The sequence below is a fragment of the Prunus avium genome, chromosome 7 (assembly GCF_965620075.1).
Source record: "Prunus avium chromosome 7, drPruAviu1.hap1.1, whole genome shotgun sequence".
In the NCBI taxonomy this organism is placed as follows: Eukaryota; Viridiplantae; Streptophyta; class Magnoliopsida; order Rosales; family Rosaceae; genus Prunus; species Prunus avium.
The window spans coordinates 31,587,569-31,609,379 of NC_142290.1; the positions used below are offsets into that span (position 1 = coordinate 31,587,569).

General features: G+C 37.4%; 3 protein-coding genes and 1 non-coding gene across 8 annotated transcripts; 1 reads left to right on the plus strand and 3 right to left on the minus strand.

The window, feature by feature from the left end:
- Positions 1-575: 575 nt before the first annotated feature.
- ASL1 (ASYMMETRIC LEAVES 2-like 1) lies at positions 576-4,220 on the plus strand. Of its 3 annotated transcripts, none has more exons than XM_021969365.2 (4): positions 576-780; positions 905-1,009; positions 1,906-2,920; positions 3,916-4,220. In XM_021969365.2, the coding sequence occupies exon 3, from the start codon at positions 1,923-1,925 to the stop codon at positions 2,856-2,858; it is 936 nt and encodes a 311-aa protein (XP_021825057.2). In that variant the 5' UTR covers positions 576-780; positions 905-1,009; positions 1,906-1,922; the 3' UTR covers positions 2,859-2,920; positions 3,916-4,220. The 3 variants fall into 3 exon arrangements, with proteins under 3 accessions (XP_021825057.2, XP_021825058.2, XP_021825059.2); XM_021969366.2 differs by having other exon boundaries at positions 3,919-4,220; XM_021969367.2 differs by having other exon boundaries at positions 905-995.
- A 2,185-nt stretch (positions 4,221-6,405) lies between these two features.
- On the minus strand, positions 6,406-11,065 carry LOC110766121 (plasma membrane, autoregulation-binding site, misato segment II, myosin-like, tubulin/FtsZ protein). 2 transcript variants are annotated; one of them, XM_021969383.2, is made up of 10 exons: positions 10,906-11,065; positions 10,720-10,821; positions 10,579-10,624; positions 10,417-10,492; positions 9,947-10,313; positions 9,193-9,442; positions 8,586-8,828; positions 8,386-8,505; positions 7,168-7,623; positions 6,406-6,889 (listed from the first exon to the last, which is right to left on the minus strand). In XM_021969383.2, the coding sequence occupies exons 1-9, from the start codon at positions 10,975-10,977 to the stop codon at positions 7,175-7,177; spliced, it is 1,725 nt and encodes a 574-aa protein (XP_021825075.1). In that variant the 5' UTR covers positions 10,978-11,065; the 3' UTR covers positions 6,406-6,889; positions 7,168-7,174. The 2 variants fall into 2 exon arrangements, with proteins under 2 accessions (XP_021825075.1, XP_021825076.1); XM_021969384.2 differs by lacking the exon at positions 10,906-11,065 and having other exon boundaries at positions 6,407-6,889; positions 10,734-10,821.
- A 1,927-nt stretch (positions 11,066-12,992) lies between these two features.
- Positions 12,993-15,262, minus strand: LOC110766124 (Homeodomain-like superfamily protein). 2 transcript variants are annotated; one of them, XM_021969388.2, is made up of 5 exons: positions 14,972-15,262; positions 14,667-14,872; positions 14,149-14,548; positions 13,667-13,740; positions 12,993-13,571 (listed from the first exon to the last, which is right to left on the minus strand). In XM_021969388.2, the coding sequence occupies exons 1-5, from the start codon at positions 15,168-15,170 to the stop codon at positions 13,296-13,298; spliced, it is 1,155 nt and encodes a 384-aa protein (XP_021825080.2). In that variant the 5' UTR covers positions 15,171-15,262; the 3' UTR covers positions 12,993-13,295. The 2 variants fall into 2 exon arrangements, with proteins under 2 accessions (XP_021825080.2, XP_021825079.2); XM_021969387.2 differs by having other exon boundaries at positions 13,667-13,743; positions 14,972-15,261.
- A 4,485-nt stretch (positions 15,263-19,747) lies between these two features.
- Positions 19,748-19,820, minus strand: TRNAK-UUU (transfer RNA lysine (anticodon UUU)). Its single transcript has one exon. It is a non-coding gene; the product is annotated as a tRNA-Lys (tRNA).
- Between the last annotated feature and the right edge of the window lie 1,991 nt (positions 19,821-21,811).

Sequence of the window (21,811 nt, forward strand, 5' to 3'; positions counted from 1 at the left end):
CCTTCTAATTATGATCCACTAAGATTCCGTTCTCATAATAATATGTAATCCAATCATGCCCCAATTCTTCCAAGTTAATATTTTTTTTTAGATGAGACCCAAGGGTATCCACCGCCGACAGTAATGAATTTTTGTTTGTTCATCAATAATATACTATCGCTTATTTTCCCAAAAAAAAAAAAACCATGCATCTTTTTTATTTTTACTGAAAGTTTACTTATCCAAGTGTAAATGAAGCAACCGGAAAATGACAAAAGAAAAAAGATAGGGGTATTTGGGTAATTAGGTGGCTTGCATTGACATCCAAGGCAATGAAAGCGTCCAAACAGGGGCATTATCGGAATTCGACCCAGACAGTACAGAGACAAAGAGGAAACTCAGAAGGCCCCTTAATGGTTGCTCAGAATAAGATGTCCATCCTTATGGAGGTCAGTAATGGTATAACAAATATAATAAAAACCAAAACTTGATCCGACGGTCACCACGTCTCCCTCCAAATCTCAACGGTCCCCAACGCAAACCGCATATAAAAATATTTGACGTCGACGCCATATGGTACTAACGCCCTCCTTCTCTCTCTCCTCTCTCTCTCACCCCCTTTTCTTCCCTCATCATTTCTTTGTTTTCATTTTTATTATATATTTTTCTTTTCTTTTCTTGGCTTCGAAATAATAAAATTTTCCGTTCTCTCTGCTTCTGTTGGGATCCTGGAAGAACTCGAAGATCGGATCGAGCGCTCTCTAGCTCTCGAACCCGAAACCACCGAGCTCTCTCTCACAGGTCTTCGTCTTCGTATTCTTCTTCTTTTTCTTCATCGCCACCATTTCTTCGCTCTCGCGAAACGCCGACGTTTCGTCTCCGTTTTCTGAAAGTTGCAGTTCGTTTTGGTTTCGTGTCCTTGCAGGTGTTACATGGACTTTGGAGGCTTGGAGAGAGAGAGAGGGCGGAGCCGTCGACTGTGAACCGAGCGAGCTGCGATTCAAGTAAAATCGAAGGTAAAAGGCCCCAGGTGAGGTTGATCATCCTCCTTCATTTTCTTCAATCGTCATCTTCATTTCCTCGAGTTTTTGAGTGTTTCGAAAGATCTTGCCGTTTCTTTTTGTTCACACGGTGAATTGCGAGGACCTGTTGTGGATTTTTTCTGATTCTTTTTTTGAAAGATTGTTTTCGCTTACACGGATCTGAGATTTTATTGCATTTTCTTGAGCGTGAAGTTAAAAGAGTGTGTGAGAGAGAGAGTCAGGTGTAAACACAAACACATAACAAACAAACACAGTAGTCTCTCTCAGAGAGCTTCTTCTTCACGCCGTCGTTGTATTGTTTTACATTTCTGGTAAATTGACAGCAAATTAGTTCTCGTTTCATTGTTTTCTGTTCCACTGTCGCTCTCTCTCTCTCTCTGTAGGCAGTGTAAAGGAAGCCATTGTTGTTTAAGCTTTTTTTGACAGTATCTGCAATTTGCAAAAATCGATCATCAGGTCCTTGAAACGATTCGTTTCGTTTTGTTTTTTCTTCTTCGTTTAATTTTTTTCTTCTGAAAATCATTTCTTTATATTATTGCTTGCTTTGGTTCGAAGATACTGTTTGATTATAAGGTATCATGTCGGTTTTCTTTTAATACGTTCCAAAACCAGCTCTTTTTTCTAAAACCAGTAAATCCATGAAGCTTCCCTGAATCCCCTATGCATCTCCCTCTCTGATTTTCCCACATTTCAATGCCCTTATTAAACAAAAAGATTATAAATAAATAAAAATCTCTCCTTTCTCTCTCTCTAGTTTTTGTCCTTGGTGTAAAGTCTATTTGTCTTTCTTGCATTGTATCAGATTATCAAATAATCAAATATTGACTTGTGGATCGATTTTTATTAATTTAATTTAATTTTGTTATGGTTGTTCCCGTTGCAGTTGATTGAATTAAAATAATGTCGTCCTCAAACTCACCGTGCGCAGCCTGTAAGTTTCTCAGGCGAAAATGCACGCAGGAGTGCGTGTTCGCGCCTTATTTCCCACCGGACCAGCCCCAGAAGTTCGCCAACGTCCACAAGGTATTCGGGGCCAGCAATGTCGCCAAGATCCTCAACGAGCTCAACGCTACGCAGCGCGAAGACGCCGTGAACTCGCTGGCCTACGAAGCGGAGGCCCGCCTCCGTGACCCAGTCTACGGATGCGTTGGCCTCATCTCCATCCTCCAGCAACGGCTCAAGCAAGTCCAGGCTGACCTCTACAACGCCAAGAAGGAACTCGCCACTTACATGGGTCCTCAAGCCATGCTTTCCATTCTTCAGCCACCACCAACTTACATGCCCCAACAGCTGCAAGGAAACGCTTCTTCTTCGGCTGTTTCGCCGTACACCATGTCTCCAATGATGGGCATTCCGACCGGCCCTACTTCCGGGCAGTTGATGATTCGAGAGCCGCAGCAGCAACAACAACAGCAGATGTTTGAGGCTCAGCAGTTGGCGGCGGCTGTGGCGGCGAGAGAGCAGCAGGAGATGTTCAGGAGTTTTGATCAAAGTAAACAGTCAATGCAGCAAGGTCAAGAGCATGTGAGATTCAACAGTGGGTTTGACTTGTCCCCCGGCTCAGTGACCGTGAGCGGGTTCACTCAGATGGCTGGAGCAGTGTGCAATGCTGTTTCACCTTCTTTGGCTCTGGGGTTTGATAGCAATTCTTATCATCACCAGATTCAGCCGCAACAATCACATCATCATCATCAGCTTCAGCTTCAGGCTCAGCTCTTGCTCCAAACCCAACAGCCTCAAGGGCAGCATCAGAACCAGCAATTACAGCAGACGCAGCTGCAGCAAAAGTCCGATCCAGGCGAGGAGGGCGGTAGGAGTGTGGGTCCCTCTTGTTGATGGCAATTTTTTCAGCTCCTCCTGCCCTCCCCGCTTTTTCGTTCAACTAATTTTCATCCTAGGTATCCTCTCCTTCCTTTGCTTAATTATTCTATATTCTGAAATCCATGCATTTTAATTTCTTGTTATTTCTTTATTTAGTTGGGTTTATGGTCTTGAACATGAGGCTTTATTTTGACATAAGAGATATCTAAAGAGAGGGAATACGAAGGTCTGTAGACATAAGTAATGTTAACCATCACATGAGGGTTTGTTTTGATGCTTGCTAAATGGGGGTTTTTGCATTTATGGATGTTGTGATGCTTTGAGGAGGTGCATTGGGTGGTTTTTTCATGAAAGGGGCAAATATCATGGAAAGCCAAAATTACTCTTTATTGCATAGAGTAGGCTGAGTAGAGGGGTTGGTTAAGGGAATTATTGTCTTTTCCCAGCGAGGGATGTCTCCCTCCTCATCATCAATAACATCTGATCTGAGGTAGCAGCCTTAGGTTTCACTTGACCACTTTGTGACATCCCTTTCCCCTCTTGATGAATATATTTTTATTTTTATTTTTTTTGGCCATTGTGGTTTTGTCAGAAAAATTAATAAATATATCCTCGCAGTGATGTTGATGCTTGTTTGAGCTAATTTGGTGCACATTGATTGCATGGTGTTTGATGGTCCAATTTGTGAAAGGAAAAACATGTCCTCTTCTTTTGACTCATAATTCATACTACGCATTGGACCAAAAAAAAAAAAGGTAGCTAGAAAGAGGGAGTGTTTTTCAAGGCACATTTCGCTGACAATACTATTTATGATCTTCACTATCGGCTTCAGATTGTTCTTCCCCCATTGTGAAATGACCACACTACCCTTCTCCCTTTGCCTACCTAAACAAGTTTCAAATTTGGCATCTATATGAAACTTTTGTTGTGTTTGTGGTAGACTTTGATTTTGCTACTTGTTGTTTTTTTTCTTTCTTTCTCATGTCACGTAGAACATTACAATTCTATTGCACTTTTCGTATGTCTCCTAATCTATATTTTCCTTTTGTTCTTTTTTTGTTTTTGGTTGCAGCAGTTCATATCTTCCTCATACAACTGGAGATCTAGAGAGAGTGAGAGATATATATATATAAAAAGAGAGTAGGAAATGAGATTTGGAGAGGTTCAAATCTGAGGTCCAAAATCTAAATCATTTTTGAGTTTTAAAGAGAAGTTTGATTGGAGAGATATTTCCAAGTGTAGGATCTGCATTGATCTTCGAGTACAGTATTGATCTTGATCTTCTGGATTAGTAGTGATATAATTCACGCTTCTTTTTTGCAAACATGTAAATCTGAACTTCTGGAATTATCTAATGCCTTTTTCCATCTCTTCTAATATTAGCATACCCCTTATTATTATGATTACTGTAATCATTATTTATATTATATTATGATAGTAATGGTGGTGCTAACAATAACAATATGTCATTAAGAGCTCTTAGTTTAATAATATTTTTATTTTTATTTTTATTATCGAAATGTGTCACAAGTTCATACCTCATGTGCCGTTTATGAAGAGAAAAAATAATAATATTATTATACAATAAGAACATGAGGGAGAAAATGTTCACTTGTACATGTGCATATATATAGTACACTATACAGTACGCCCTAGAGTATTATTATTATTTTTGGTGATAACTTCACAATTAATAATAATTATAACACTATTTATTTGGTTGATCGTGTGTTGATAATTATAGCATGACTAAGATTGGTGTTACACGTGCACATGATATAAAGTTTTTTTTAGCATCTAAATCTAACTTAATTTGAAAATCTTAAACTATAATAAAATGAGGAATTTTGGAAGCACTATTTTAACCTAAATGGTAGTTATACCTATATTTTGCTAGTTTCTCTCTCTCTCTCTCTCTCTATATATATATATATATGAATGAAGGATGAAGGATGAAGGAAAAAGTAAGGGTGATTGGGTCAACCGAAGAGATGTATGATATCGGGATTGGTGCCAGCTTTTGAAGAATTAGCACGTCCATCACTCACATCTTGTTTTAAAAAAATAACAAGACAGTACAAAATTGGGAAAAAAGAAAAAGAAAATAAAATATTAGCTCTGCGGTGGGCCCACTTGAATAACCTCCTTGAGGAAGCAAGCTGTTTGTGTTGATGGAATGGATCACAATGCTTTCACCGCTTTATTGACCTCATTTCTTTAATTATTATTATTATTCAAACTGTAGAGCTTAATTATCTGTCTTTTAATAATCACATTAAAAGACGAAGACCTTGACCTTCAAATAATTTGCTGCATGGAAGTGCATGCCATGCATTTTGGACAGGACAGCCTTACAGCCTTACAGCCTCACAGGCTCACAGGCTTTTTTAGATTTCCATCGTTTTTCACAAAAGCATGGATATTCAACTTCCTTCCATGTGCCAATTTGACATTACTTTTAATACGTTTTTTCTATTCTATAATACGATTAAGTACTCAATACAAATACGTATAAGATAATCACCCGACGACGCGTGTAATATTTTCATGTTTTCATACGGAGTACAAAGTCGTGCCGCAATTAGTTATTAAACAGATTATCTTATTACCTTTATCACCTCAGGATTAGATAAAGCAGCAATGTTTGAATCTAGACTAATAAAAAAATCATGTGTTTGTTGTTTATAATAACTTGATCGTGTGAATGAATCGTTTATGAGAAACCAATTTGTCTTCTTCATGAAAGGACAGTGATGTAACACCCAAGGTACCTAATTAATAAGAGTCCACATCATTTAGTTTAATTCATTTCATTCTATTTAGCCGGCTAACTGATACAAAAGGAATTAAGAAAAATAATAATCATTAAATTGAAAAAGTATACTCGGAAGGATCAGTTCATAATTCCATGCATTTGTGTTTTTAATGGACAATGATTATATTAAGAATCAAGTAAAGTTGAGTGACTGAAACGTGGCTTGGCATGATGTGATGTCGTTTTACATGAATTCATATGTTTATCAGAGCAGTTGCACCTGATTGTGGTCCAGTTCGTGGATTTCATGGAATTTATTTCAGGACACGTGGCTCTTTCCCCTCATGAACTTAGCACCTTTTGTCTATTTCACTTGCCATTTTGGTTTAAGTATCTTTAATAGCCTCTTTTAACAGTTTTTCTTTTTTTCTCAATCAATGTTCATTAAAACTCTTAAAAGATAAGGAAACAATCAAAGAATACAAGGGCCGAAAAGGACGAATGCAGAAACAAAAGCACATACAAGTTTAGATTAAAAACTAGTACAATACAGTATAACAAATCTTCCCCATATAAAATCCAAAAAATAAAAAAAGATACATTTGAAAAAAATTAGGATAATTCATATCGAAATTTAAAGTCGAAGAGGAAAATCGGAAGAATGTCATAAATTTAGGGGACAATGAGAAATTTTCACCTTTGTTTTAAACTATTATTATTATTTGCCTTGCATTGAACAATGCACGTTCACACCATAGAGCATGACATTTTGTATTTTTAATTGGTCACACAACGTGAGACAAAGTAAAATAAAGACGTACTTTTTTTATGAAATAAAATTGTATTGATTACTTTGGATTATCCATCCACTGTGCCGGACCTAGTCCCAGTCCAATCCTAATCCAGCCAGCCTATCTCTCACACAACTCATAAATTAGACATGTTAACATTGGCTGCCAAAATACCATCTGATTTGGGACAGTGGCCCAAGACTGGACAGTTTCCACTATATATTTCCAGCCTATTAACACCAAAAGTAAAAACTTCCACATAAATTTGACACGGGCCCAGAAAACTTCCCAAATACATGGGATCAGAAAACAAGACAATATAAGCTTTAACTTCAAAATCCCAGCAGCACCATAGAAATCCATTGATCTTTGTCTCTCATCCTTTGCTTTGTATTCCGAGTTCCAAATCTCTTTGACTTTCACCACAAATTTACAGCTTTAACACTCCCTTCCGGATCCAGCCATGTCAAAGCTCTTTCCTCACTTCCATGCATCTCCACCTGCTCAAAGCCCCGTGTTATTTTCCCCATACAAAAGAAAACTTATTATTATTAATCAGTCCTCATAATAAGTTGGAACCACATATGCTCATGCATCCTTGTAACTTGGTCAAATTCATATACATATGGTTTTTTATTTTGGTTGATGGAAACTAAACGAATATTAGTCAAATTAAGATTAGACCTCAGATTCATTCAAGGAAAAACAATTCACAGATTTCTTTTTTGTAGACATCTACATCAGCAAATGAAAAAGAGAGAGTAAGTTTAACACTAACCAGAAAGTTAATCTGAATCAGAGGACATTTGAGAACGAGGATCCAATGTCGTGATCATTTTAGACAGCACCTCACCCATGTCTTCTAATTCATCCTTTGCAAATCCCCAACTTCTAACTAACTCAGCCCCAGGTGCCCCTCTGGCAATCCCAAAGCTACGAAGACTTCCCAATCTATTCTCCAAGAATGGTAAAACAGCACTGCTAGACCGTAGTCTAGCTGCCATAGGAATGGAATGGACATCAAGTGATCCCCTTGATGGAGAATCAATAATTGGGGTGCTCAAAAGCTCACCATGTTGGCCAACACGGTTCCCAAAGATTGAAGGAAAAGGCAAAGGTATTGGAAGTGGACATTGAACCACGGACAGATGGCAGAACATTGGCCTTGTCGTTGCATGCTCATAAGCAGCATGAACCATATCTTTTACTTCAGAAACTGATGCCCGCTGACCTCCTGCTGAACAGAAACGATCAATTAGAATATAATAAGCATCCAGTCTCCATAATCCCAATAGTACATTTCATAATTTTTTTCCCAAACTCACACCTTCATGAAGTCCCTGACTAATTTGTTCTAGGTACTACGTAACAAGAGTGGAATTTCCAGTTTCACCAATGACTTGTAATTTCACCAGCATCTATAAACTCATATTGCCTCTAAATAACAAGTTAACTAGTTATACAATTTACATCCATAAAATGCAGAGATGATTCAGAATGTAATCAAAATGACAATGATTTCAATGAAAGAAATAAAAATAGAAAACCAGTGCAGTATTATCACAAGGGCGACATTTTTGCAGATGTTCTTGCTAAATAATACAGATTCGGACAATAGAACAATTTTTTGTGGTGCAATGCATCGGCTATGCTTATCTTGTAACCTCTGATATATGCTTTTAAGTCTCCGAAGTTCCAGTTAAGATATGGCAGCAGATATGCTGTGACCCAAAGAAAAAAAAGGGATGTATCCTTATGCTTCTTGGTTTTTTTTTTTTTTTTATTATTTATTTTTTTAAAGCCACGCACCCAAATTCACATTGCTCTAGCCACTAAGGCAGAGTGTAACTAGTAAATTGCATACTCAGAAAATATGATCACTTAACGAAATTCCAGAAGCACAAAATATGAACTATCTTAAGTGAGCATGTTTAACATTCTCAGGAGTCTAATGAAATATTAATAAAAAGAACTGATGTTCACTCCAAAACAGTACCTGGTCCTAAGGCCCCATGGACTGAGATGGATTCTACTGATTGTAAGTCCTCAATATCCTTTGCTATCTCTGGTGTCAATGGCTGCAAATGACGTAGCAAAGTTTGCTCAACCTCATTCCCTGTTTATAATGCCAAATAATTAACCAAAATGATTGCTAGTAACAGAGGGATTAATGTGAAAACCAACTGAAGTAATTACCAGTTAAAGAAGGCGCTGGCATTGCCGCATCCAGAATGGCAACCATATTCTGCCTAGCTTGCCCTGACAGGATTTGCACAACCTCATTAACAGTCACAGCACCAGAAGCATAAGATGAGTCTGCAGTGGGCCCAAGTGGTTCCATTCGAAAAGGGAGACTAAGAGAATGTAGGGTAGCAGCATAAGCTGCACTGCAGTGATACAGCTTTTCATCATTGACGCAGAGAAATGTTGAAGCTTTGCCTTTCAAATCAAGTGGACAGAAGATTAGTCCACAAGAAAGTGTAACTTCTTTAGAACAGAGAAACTAAGAGAGTATCAACACTGATCATAGAAACCGAAGAACAAACTATTGGTTCAAACAAAGCTTTAAAACCTAGGCTCTATAATTAAGTATGCCAATATTCATTCAGGGGAAAATTTAACAGCTTAAGCACAGAATTGGTACTCATTTTATCCTGATTAATAGGATTAAATCAGATATCTAAGAGAGAGAAAAAAAAGGCTGCAAAATCACAATGCTACAGCAACAGTATGTAAACTGAATCTGAAGAGGCTAGAGAATCAATCATGCGAATAATACATTCAAAGGCGCAATATTTCTTACTTCTACTCAATGAGGGTAACCCCACGGGAACGATCAGTTTACATAACGATGATAGCCTTGAAAACGAAACAGCATCGTGAAGCTTCCTACTGACTCTCTGCTTCTGGCTTCTGGGATCCACGGAAGAACCAGGACCACGCACAGCATAGAGCAACACTGGAACATTTGTATATTCATCTGCAATACTCTCCAGAACATCCACAGCTAGAGGAGAAAAACCCCCCGAGTCATCAACAATGAATTGAAAACCCTGTCAAAATACAAATTCATATTGAAGATCTCAACATTGAGAGGCTGATACAAAGCAGGGAGCACCAAAAACTCATTAACTGAAAATACTAGATACTACTTTTGTCGAAGTTAATATTAGCTAATGAATCTCAGTCTCTAAAAGCTTCAAGATACTCACAATCCATGTAAACATAGCTCATGTAGTTGTGACATTGAACATATCACTGACATATATGTTTTAAACAAATTCATCAATAGAGTAAGACACACTGGTCCGTAACTACAAAGACCCTGTTTGTACACCATATTAGACAGTCTCAGACACTAGCTTTCTCAAGGTTAAAATAAAGTACATGATAAAAAATCAGTAGACGGTACTTCTAGAGTACATGATCAACTCGACTAGCACTAATTGACAGCTTGTTTAGATCAAACGTCCCACCCAACATCCCCTATCAATTAAGCCAGGAAAAAGATGTAAATAAGTCAAAGTATAGGACAACAATTTATACTAGTAAAATACCTGAATATGGTCACACTCTTCTACGAAAAAGCGAAGCCTCTCACTAATTTCTTCTACCTGTAAACCCCCAGATAAGGATTCCCTTCCAATCCCGTAATTGTCAAATTTCTGAGGATCCACCCACAATCCACTTAATTCATATAAACTTTGGGGATGATACTCAACTTTTGAAAAGTCAGTCCAGTATTGGACACCATTTTCTAAACTCTCCACTTTATCCCTGTCATGAATTTCTGTTCGAGGATTCTCTCCACCAGTGACACCATTTTCAAAAGTCAAAGAATTTTCCTGCTCTTCCCCGTACAAACTTTGTAAGAACAAATTCTTTTTATGAGGCTCAGCAGCATGAGTAGAAAAATTACCACCCCTGCACATTGGTTTAGAGACAGTAAAATCATCTAACACAACATATAAAGAAGAACGCAAACAAAATGCATAATTTTTTTAAACCTTTTAAAAAAATGTTTTACCATGTCAAAATATTTGATGATGCAGATGAACCCTCATCATACAATGTACCACGAGAGCTCATAGACCCAAGGGACCCTGCAAAAGTCAAAAATTGAAAGTTTGCAACTTCCATACATTTCAAGGCCACTAAATACACAAACCCAATTGCAGTTTTCAAGTACCTTGAAGATCAACAGAAACCAGGCGGGGAGTGTAAGTCAAAGTACCCTGTTGATGTCATGTGTGCAAGTCTCTAAGTAGAAGAAGGTGAAGCGAAACATTTGAATCAAAGTAAAACAAATAAAAACAAAAAATCCGCACACCTGGTGCGTCTCACCAGAGCGGTAGAGCACGTCCATGTTCAAAGACTGATTCTTGAATACTGGGTCAGCATAAGGGTCTTCCGCCAACCCATTTAGCTCATCCTTCAAGAATAAATGAATGAATATGGTTAATCAACGAAGGAAGTTGAATGGCAGAGTGAGTAAAGCTTGTGTGTGTGTATGTACCTGGAAGTTCCAGAAATGTGAGCCCACAAAGTTTGCAAAGCTTCCAACTTGGAGGGTGACGAGTTCTCTCATGGTTTCGGAACCAGCAAAGCTGCCAAGGGATCGGAGGGAGGGAATGAATTTGGAGCCAAAGGGGTTGTGAGAGACAAAGGAAGACTGAGACGTAGGACGGTGCGTTTTAGCAGTTTGCCAAAAGGATAAGCATTTAGTTGGGCCTATAAAACAAATCCAAGTCCATCAACCCAGAATAGGAAGAAGTGTACCTAAGCCTGGCCCTGGTGCACGCACTTGCATGTTGGTCTGGGTTGTCTTTAAGCCTGCTTGGGAATTGTCTTAAGCCTGCTGCGCCCTTGGGATTGCTTCCGGAAGAGTTAAACTGCTTCCTAACCACTGAAAAACATGTAGCGTTTGGTAGAAACTTTTTTTTCATTAAAAACACAAAAACACTTATGAACAGAAGTATTTACTTACAAAAGAGTTTGATTGTCCAAGTGCTTCTTGCGAATAGTTTTTGACTATTTTATAAGCCCTTCATCCGAGGTCCTAAATTCGCTTCCCTCCTCCTCTAAAATCACTTGGTATATTTTCTTTTGTTAATTACATACAATAGATGACCAATACGCACACAAGTGAATATCATAAAATGTTTTTTATACACCAATTGTATATAAGAATTTTATCTCCACAAATTTGTTGACAACTTGTCAAAGTAGTGGATTTGTAGAATGGATGACATAAAAGAGTATTATAAACACTGGAGGAAAAAACCAAAATCTTATTGGGTGATCGACTCATTTCTTCAATGAACAATTTTTATTTCAGGTGACTGGCACACGTTTTCATCACCACCACTGATTGTGCTCACAAACAATCTAAAGACAATAAGATATGTTCAAAATATCCGACAATACAAACAGAGAAATATCAAATGGTTGACATTGAAGCGAATAAAAAATGAAAATGTTTGGTGGTTAATGAACATAACAGGGCACAAGTGAAGGGCCATCTTTTGAATCATTGAATTTTCTACCGAAAAGATTCTTGGGGGCTCACCATATCAACTGTTTGAGATTCATAAATTTTAAAAAGAAATGTTGCTTTATCTTGAGGGTGACTGCTTTGTCGTGGATCCATAATGGTCTTTGCATGAGCCTAGCTGTAAGGTGAGATTATTCTATTTACCAAGAAAACTGGCGAGCTTATTCAATGTATGAATGGATAACATAAAAAATGTTGATTAGGTCCCCAGTTTCATTTGACAGTGACTTTGCGTTTTCAATATGCCATATACCTATCAACCACCACCACCATGGACATGACAGAATTGAGGCTTGCAGATGCCATGCCATTTTATTTGGAGAGAGATTTTATACAACATAGGATTATATATTATTTAAAGCAAACTAGTACTACCACAAAGATTTGTAATACTAAAAAGAATGCGACTGTTTTTGCTACAGAAAACAAAAGTTGGTAGTTGAGAAGTGATGTGCAGAGAGAGAGAGAGAGAGAGAGAGAGAATGAGACGGCATGCTACTAAGAATTCAAGGACAATGCAAGTGCAAAGGTTTATGAACAAATGAACAAGTCCAAGGACCAAGTTTGGGGTAAAATTGCTGGCCTTTCCCCTTTATTTTGCAAGCTGATGATCAGATGTTTAGGATTCAGTTGAACAAAAATTTGATCTTTGCTTGATGACAAGCAGCAAGGCAAACCCTCTAATTTTGGCATGGAAAGAAGACAACCGGTTACGGATACACTTGTATTCTCAGGATGGAGTTAGATTTTCATGTTAAATTTCCACAATGACGGTTAAGGATTTTGAAACCGCTGAGGCTTTAGCCTAGGTGACAAGGGAGGAGTACGAAAAGGATTAGGATAAGTCATGGGTTCAATATCATCATCCAATGTACTAGAAAAAGTTCAAAAGGATTTGATAAACTTTCGGGTTCGGCCCCGATGCCAATAAGGTTCGAGAACTTCTGAAGGCAGACAATATGTTGCAGAAATCTGATGGATAGAGATTTCAATTTGAACCTCTCAAGTTGAGATACTAGAGCATAACTAATATAAAAGAAGTTAAACCATACAAATAAAATAAAGTGAATATTATGTTGGGAACATTTTCATCTTACTTCCTACAACCAATAAGGGGTCATTACATAAACCTGTATAAAAGAACCAGACGAAGAAACTTGCTCTAACAATGGCAAATTCACATCTCCTCTTTCTAAAGCAGTGCCTCAAAAGATTAAAAAAAAAAAAAAACTTCAGCTGCATATCCCTTCTCTTTTTGCTAAAGGTACCTTATTACTATTACTCATAATTCAGAGACTATGATTCCCCATGTATATTTGTATCTGCAAAATTCATGGGGGATGATTGTATGTCTATACATCTCCTCCTTGGTTGTTGTGAAGAAGCCCACCTTTCCAACTCTGGCCATCTGATTTCTCATCTTCTTCTGCTTCTCTGCTGTTATCTGACTCACCTCCAGTTGTAGATCGACCTTTGGCGAACTCACCTGGAAGGAGAGGACCTTGTGGAGAACCAGACTGTGAGTTGTTTGCCTTAGAATGGTCTGCACTGTGATCTAGGGGCATCCATATGCCATTGCCTTTGGCAGCAGAAGAAGTCGGAAGCTTTCGGACATGAAGCCTGTATTTCTGCACAGACAAATCAGACAAACACATGAGCAACCACTCTGACAGGAAAGGAAAATTATAATTATAGATGAGAGAAACACAATTAAGTAACCAACCTGCAAATGGCTTTTCACTTCATCATTGGTAAGACCATCCACCTGCATAAGCTCTCTTATCTGCTTAGGAGTGGCTACTACAAAAAAAGAACACACAGATAAGGAACAAGCGCATAAAATCAAAAAATAAAGGAGAATTTGATTCAAATAATTTGAAAAAAGGACTAAATTCAAGTAGTTTGGCATAGAAGCATAAAGATCAAGTATTTTCTAAAATTGTCATGCTGTTGAAAGTCCTGAAAACCAACAATAAGTCTTACAACTTCACAAGTGGAAGTGCAAGATTCCACGCACTAAATTCAATTTCTTAAGAAAAATTCTGAATTGGAAAGGAGTAAAGGACCAAAGACCAAGCAGATTTTCCAATTCCAATTTCCAGTCAAAGTTCAACTTCTTCCCCCTACATATGTTTCCCATCTTATTTTTCAAGAAAGCAATATCAATCAGCTTAATTATATTATTTTCTAGTCTCAATCTCCAACCTTGTGTTCCTCCAAGCTGTTGAAGAGATTCAACAAAGCGGCGGTGAAGCTCAGGTGACCAGCATCGCCTTTGCTTCCTAAAGGGTTGTTGCTGCTGTGATTGCTGTTGAGGTTTGTTCTGTAATTTGAGTTGGCCAGCCAAACCAGAACCTGAACCGCCTCTGCAGTTGTTGTTGCTCTTAATGTTTGTATTGGTAGAAGCATCCAGTGCTTCAGACATCAATGGAGTCATAAGAGAAAGGCTTGGGACCTGTGAGACCTCCTTGTCATCTTTAAGACACGTTCCTGTAAAACCAGACTCATATTGTTCCTTGAATGGCACAAATGTCCTTCCCACGGCTCTGTTATTACTTGGCTCAATTGGATTCTCAGGCACCGACCGATCATCTTCTACGTTCCTCTGTGATATGCACAAAAAAATTAAGAAGATTATGAAAATTCTGCAAAATCCCAATAAAGTTCCAGCCTTTAATAAGATTTTTTTCAGGAAAAAAAAAAGGGGGAATTTAGAATTTAACCAGTCTGAGTCCTGATACAGAGTCGTGGTTGCTGTACTCAAAAACATTGAGGCTTGTGCTCCAAAGCTGAGCAGAGCTCATCCAGTTCTTCTTGTCACTGTTTTCCTTTCCCTCCAGATTACCCTTCAATGGTATGAATTCTTCTATCACAGGCCGATCTTCCATTTTCTTACACTGCATTACTTTATCCTTCAACCTCTCAATTGCTGCATACCCATCAAATCAAACCAATCAATCATAAAAAAACCCCACCTAAATAATATTAATAATCTTGAAGGAAAAAATATGATAATCAGAGAACCCACCATCCTTTAAGAGCAGCATGCAAAGAGGAAGCTCGCGCTTGAAAACTTCAATCTTTCTCATTTCATCTTCGAGCCTTTTCACATAAGCATCAAGCTCTGACGACCTCTGAGAGCTATCTTCCATGGTTGAGAGCTGCGCGAGGAAGTCAGAGATTGTTTTTGGGATAAACACCAGACTGGTGTCCAAGCTCAGCTCCATTTTTCACTCACTCTGTTGTTTCTCTCTCTCTCTCTCTCTCCCTCTCTCCGTGTCTCGGTCTCTAGCATTGCCCAGATAAAAACTGATAAGGAACAGAGAGGCCCATTTATATGTGTAAGGGAATTTCAGATTCAGGACACACAAAGATTCAGTGCTTCGCATACGGGTCGTCGCGTCTTTGGGTCAACTCGGAAACTCAGTTCATTGACTCGGGTCCGAGTTTTGACGGTGGAATCTTTGGAATCCGTACTCACGCGGCGAAAATGTAATAATTATTGTAATTTTCTTTTCTTTTCTTTTTTCTATTTTTACTTTCGGTTGGTATTTTGTGGGGTGCCCTGTTCAAGATTCTTTATTAGGTGGGTTAAAAGGAATCGTTGACCTTGCCGTATTAATGCGAGAAGATTGAGGACACTTTGGTCATCAAGGGTAAACTTCTTCTTTTTTTTTTTTGAAATTTTTTTTGGGGGTCAGAATTAGTTCTGCATTTCTTTTTTAAATTACTAGCTTTTCCACACGCACTTCCGTGCCTACGAGAGGTTTTTTTTTAAAAAAATTTTAAAATTTATTTTAGAATTAAAAAAGATAATGGGTAGTTGTATTCCATAAAAATAGAATACATTATTTGATTTTTCTTTTAATTTAAAATTTTTTAAATATAAAAAAGTGTGAATTTACCATATTATCCTCATTTAATTAATAATTTCAATTCTTAATGTTTGCATTAACCAAGGGCATTTTGTGGTATTTTGAATGTTTCACCATTCTCTGCCTTTTGCTTTATATATATAGATAGATAACTTGTTTTTACTCTTTAATAATACAATATAAAAAATAAAAATAAAATTGTTACACCTTAACATGAAAAACAAAAATTAAACAAATACTTGGCTTCAACAACATTGCATTGTAAGAGAAATAAATGAATGCCTCCAATCACGCTATGTAAATATCTTGGAGGAAAAGAAAGATGGATAGGATTATGGTAAATAAATTCTCACATCTAAGGCGAGGAAGAGGGCATGTATCTTTTGTATACGCCAAGACAGTTGCACAACAACACGAATCGTATCGATAACAACTTTGAATCTATATCCACTAATAGTCACCAATTGCCAATGAATGAAAGGCCATTCCCCAAAAGAAACTCATTCTCGTTCAATGGCCTCAAAGCCACTCAATAAATAACAACTTTTCTCTTTTGCGTTTCAAAATTGAAGATTATTGAACCCTTTGTTTATTTAAAACGAAAAAAAACTAAAACTCTCAGAATGATAAATAACTGAATTAACAAAAATATAGTTAGTTGCAAGAATAATAGAGAGATGAATTGAATAGTTAGTTCGGAAAATAGTAACATCATGATTTTTGGCAAATGCGCCAACAAAACTTGACTCTCTTGTATCTAAGCGACAAATCCTTTGATGCCAAATGACCTCCACCTAGTCAACAAAATAATTCTTAGGGAATGTCGACGTAGGGCGAGAGTTATTGAAATGACGACTTTTGTGTGTTGCAATTAAAAATCTAGATATTATTTTCATGATTTTTAGAGAAAATAAATACCGACGGAAATATTTGTTACTCACCACTTTAACCTAAAAGGACATCTTCACCACTATTCTCACTACTTAACACGTATTCATTGACATAACTATAATAACAAGTTGCAATAACAAGCTGCGCCTCGTAGCATTTTGTCCAGTACCACCAAGAAAAATGACTACCATTATGTAAGTAAAGACATTTATGTTAGACCCCAAAAAAAAAAGTAAAGAAATTTATGTGGTGTGAAATAATTAGATCTTAAACTATATTTATCATGAACCGGATAAAATAAAATTGACAAAGCATTGGAGCAATTTATTAGAGTTAGCTGTCTAATCCTATTACCAAGATATATCTCTCAAGGCCACTTTTGACATTTTTGGACGGATCACCGCGTCGGTAAACGACTTATACTGAAAACAACATAATCGATTACCAACTATGCCCTTGCCGATTGCATGAGTGGTTTTAGCATTCGTTTCTACGAATCATTTGTTGGCTAGTGACCCTCCATCAATATTTTTTTTTATAAAAAAAGTAATTTTCTTTTGATGAGAATTTTACCGTGCACTTATTAATACTTGTTTGTTGGTGTGTCAATTATGCACCCCCCAACCAACAACACCTCCAAGGGGCATCTAGAAAATTGTGGCTCTTTCTAATCATATTAGCTAATCACATAATTTCATAATAAATATTTTTATTAGTGACTAATTATATTAGTTTATGCAAAAAGTACATACCAACTATGCTTGCTTTAATATAAAATGGAAATAATTATCCCTAATTGGGTAATTAGAACCCAACAAAAAAATCAATAATAAAATAGCGAAAAAAGTAAAAAAAAAAAGTACAAAACGTTTGCCATGTGAAAGATTTTGATTCCCTTTAAGTAAAGCAACTTTTCCTAGACCGTTTATGGTTCATTCGTTAAGGGTCCCAGGGCAACGCTAAGCACACACAACAGCAGCAGGAGTTGTGTCACCGCTAACCAGATACCGACACGTGGTGCACGATCCTCAAATCCGGAGCGGTGAGGTTCCTCTTCGGTGCGGTCTCGTCCGTTAATAGAAGAATGACATAATCGTGGTTTTTGTCCGGAATTTCATGGCTCATTTTCGATCGATTTTGCGCCTGTCGTAAGATTCCTCACCATGCAACCGACACGTGTCCAGGGCATCCGGTTTTTGCGCATGGCAGCTAAAAATAGGGTGTTTCTTGTAATTTAGCCTTGTTGGGGATAAGGATTCTTTTGGGGATGGATGATGATGGGCTTTGGTTGGTTTTTGTTTATTTTCTCTCAGGACAAATTGCGAAAAGATGCTCTCTCATTCAATATGACAACTATTTGCAACCATCCATTGTGTTTTAATTCTACAATTTATTTATATAATTCCTTCTTTTTTAAGAATCCTTGACTTGCTTTTCCTTGGGATCCTTATTATAAACATACAAGCTTGTTAAAAGTACTTACTTCAAACTATAATTAAGAAAGTCGATTTGGAGTTCTTTATTTTGGTCAAAAAGTTAATTCGGAGTTTAATCGAGAGCAAAACTATGAAATTTTATAAGGGTGCGCCGTAACTTTGTTTTTCATTTAAGGAGTTAACGGGGGTTGGATGAACTAATTTCTTTTGCGAGACCCAATTCGTTTTATCACAAGTTGTCCTACGTTGGTTTCTTATATTCATGTCATTATGGAGGCCCTAGAATTGTAATATTTTGAAGAGAATACGAATATATACCAGTGATTTGCATGAATTCTCTTTAGAATCCACGTAAATGTTGTACGTTCAAGGAATATGGTTCTGTTGAAGAAGTGCAGTTCTAGTTTTGTCTATGTTTAAAACAGTATCTATGTCTAGATCAGGTTGGAGAATTTTGGATCGGATAATAATAAATACCTATTTATTTTAATTATTCGTCGAATTATTTCATGAGGTTCCCAGTTAAAGAAAACACAAACAATTCCATTATTCTTCTTTTATAATTAGTTGCATTGAAAATATGGGCCTAGTTAGTATCAGAAATAGTTTACCTATCCAAATGAGTTACGTCCACGAATTCTTTCTTGTTCATGCCCTGCAACTGGAAAAGAATATTTGCCCTAATAGCAAGTAGGTCCCCTTCTGCTTAATTATGCTAAGTATTCTGTCTGTCCAAATATAGATTGATCAAGTCTTTTGAAGATTTGAGGCAATGAGGCACCTTCTGCTTTTGCTTAATTATCTTGGTTTGGAGTAATTTAATTACGTTTTTGTATTGCTGCTAGCTAGCTGTATGCTAATGTATATTGGTCAAGTGCTGGTCCATTTAAGTATACATGCTTGTTCGATTTGGAACTACGTTTGAACTCTATGTGTCACAATTATCGAAATGGAGACAATAATAATCAAGGTTAGAGACATCACTATTGGGTGAGCGGTGTAAAGAGTGACAATAATTGAGTTTTATGGTGTAAATGGAGACACACAACTAAGATGTCGTAGGAATTTGAATCTCATATCTCTAGTTTGTAAGTCAATGTCAGGACTAGACTCCATTGGTATAATCGAGTTAATTAATTTAAAAAAATAAAAAGAGAATAAAGAGATAATAGTGGTGATTAGAAAAGTATAAAGAAGAGACATTAATTACGAATATAATCCCGTAGAAAGATTTAAACACAAGACTTCGGATGCATCCGGAGTAAGGAAAAGGTGTATAAATTTTGGTGAGGGTTTGGATGATTGGTAATTGTTACTTGTAGAGGTAAAAAGGGAATTTTGCTCCTCCTAAAAGAGAAGCGGTACGCCGCATAGGAGAAGAGGTACTTACTTACACACCTGTCCCATCCCATCTCAAAAGCAATTACTAATCTCTCTTTTTATCTTGTGATGTTGCTTTTTAAAGGTTGATCTACGTGTTTCCCACTACCGCTTCTTGTTTTCCACTATTCAACTATTACATAGTCGTACTCTCGTCGTACTTGTTTTCGGCACAAAGGGCAAAAAGGAGAGGATAAAAAGGATAATGCAAAAACTGGATATCGCCGTCTGTGGGAATCGAACCCACGACCACGTGGTTAAAAGCCACGCGCTCTACCAGCTGAGCTAAGACGGCTTTCTTGTTAGTTAAGCAGTTCTTTTACATTTATATAAAGCAACGGTTCTCTTCTACACTAGAAGTGAAGTGACTTGTGAGTTAGCATATATTTATTGGGCCTAGATTTCTTGTAGGCAGTCCTATTCATAATCTGGCTGGTCTCAAGTCAAGCCCAGTCCTCAAAGAATCAACACATGTGAATTTGGTTTCTGAAATGGAGAAGCAACATATTCTAGACTGATTGAATACTTCATGTTGCCTTTCATCTGCAAGAATTCTATAGTTAGAGCCTTAGAGCACCTCCACCCCAAAGGCAAGGGCAAGGCAAGGTTTGACTCTATTCACATGAATAGTGTCAAACTTGAATTTTTTAGTTCCACCCCAAATGGCAGGGGCAAGGGCAATTACTATTTATTTTAATTTATTTTATATTTTTTTTATGCTTAAACCAATAATTTTGGCATGAGAAGTGAAAAATAAGACCAGGTATTTATATATAAAAAAATTCTGAAAATTTTGGTATTTTTTTAAATATTTTTTTAGTTGTTAGCGTCATCAATCACTCAGCAAACCCAGGCAATATTTGCCTTTGGGCCTGCCTAGGCTTGTGGCCCCCATCAACTGCCTGGTCTTGCCTTTGTGCGCTGGAGCCAAAAGCTGGGCCTAAGCCTCCTCCTGCCTGGGCAAACCAGTAGCGTTGGAGGTGCTCTTATGGGTAAGGGCAAGGCAAGGGCTGTTACTATTCATATGAATAGTGGCAGTCCTTACAATTTTGTTTCCACCCCTATGGGTAAGGGCAAGGATAATTACTATTCTATTTAGTTTATTTTCTATTTTTTATACTTAAACTTTATAAAAAAAAAATTCAAAATTGTTCGGTATTTTTTAAGATTTTTTTTTTCAATTTTTATTACATAAAAAATAACAGTCGTTGGATTGTAGTGGAAAATCAGACGCCCTAGGTGCTGCCACATGTCTTGTAGTAGTGGAAAACAAATTTGAAAAGGGCGCTATTAAGAAGGTCCAAGTAACAGCACGGGCTGGATCTGCCTTTGGGCTTGTCCGGGTTGGTGGCCCCCATGTCTTGCCCGGGATGCTTTGTGCGTGTTGAAGTTGTCTCGCGGGCCTCGGGCCTCTCCTTGCTCGGGCAAAACTGCTGCGGTGGACTTGCTCTTATATATGGCCCTTAGGTGAGGCCCTATCTCTTAATCATTTGATCAAATTAGTTAGCCTAATCCAACTGTTAAGAGATAGGACCTCACCTAAGAACCATATATAAGAGCCTCACTGTAGAATGACTCCTTTGATCTGAGTCACAAAATATTGCCAACAGATCACAAAAGAACAGTAAACTATAAATTATCATCACATGCTAAAACCCATATCACAGAAGAACAATAAAAGCAAACCGTAATGTGGTAAATGCACACAAGGACAACATAAGTCAACTGAGAAAGAGTAACATCATAGCTAGCAATAAGGTTCTTCATTGGGCAGGCTTAGCCCTAAATTGTTGAGTTCGGGGTGGGCCACATGAGTTTTTTTTAAAAAAATTCAAGTCAGATTGAGCTTAGATGGGTTGGAGCGTGCGGTTTAGACGAGTCAGACAGTGAGTGAGCCGATAGTTTCAAATCTTAAACTCAAATCTTATCCAAATCAAAAGCGAGCTGAACTTAAAAAAGGGACCGAATCGAAGTTTAACCCATTAGACCTCGAACTACCTACTTTGGCCATAAACTTAAGACCAAATGATGATCCCTAGCTAGCTAGCATTTAAGTTCATCATCTTCCACAAGCCTTCTACACACTTCATATTTCTTTGAATTTAAAAAAAGGGAATCATCTTTGAAATTATAATACTTCTCACTTATAGAAAGAGAATCGTATCCTTCACTCTGTCTTCACTTGAAGCAATCCTTATTTTTTCACAATTGTCATCTCCTCCTATCCCACACCACATGTGAAAAGAGTATTCTTCTATTTATTATAATTCTAAATCAATAGTTTAT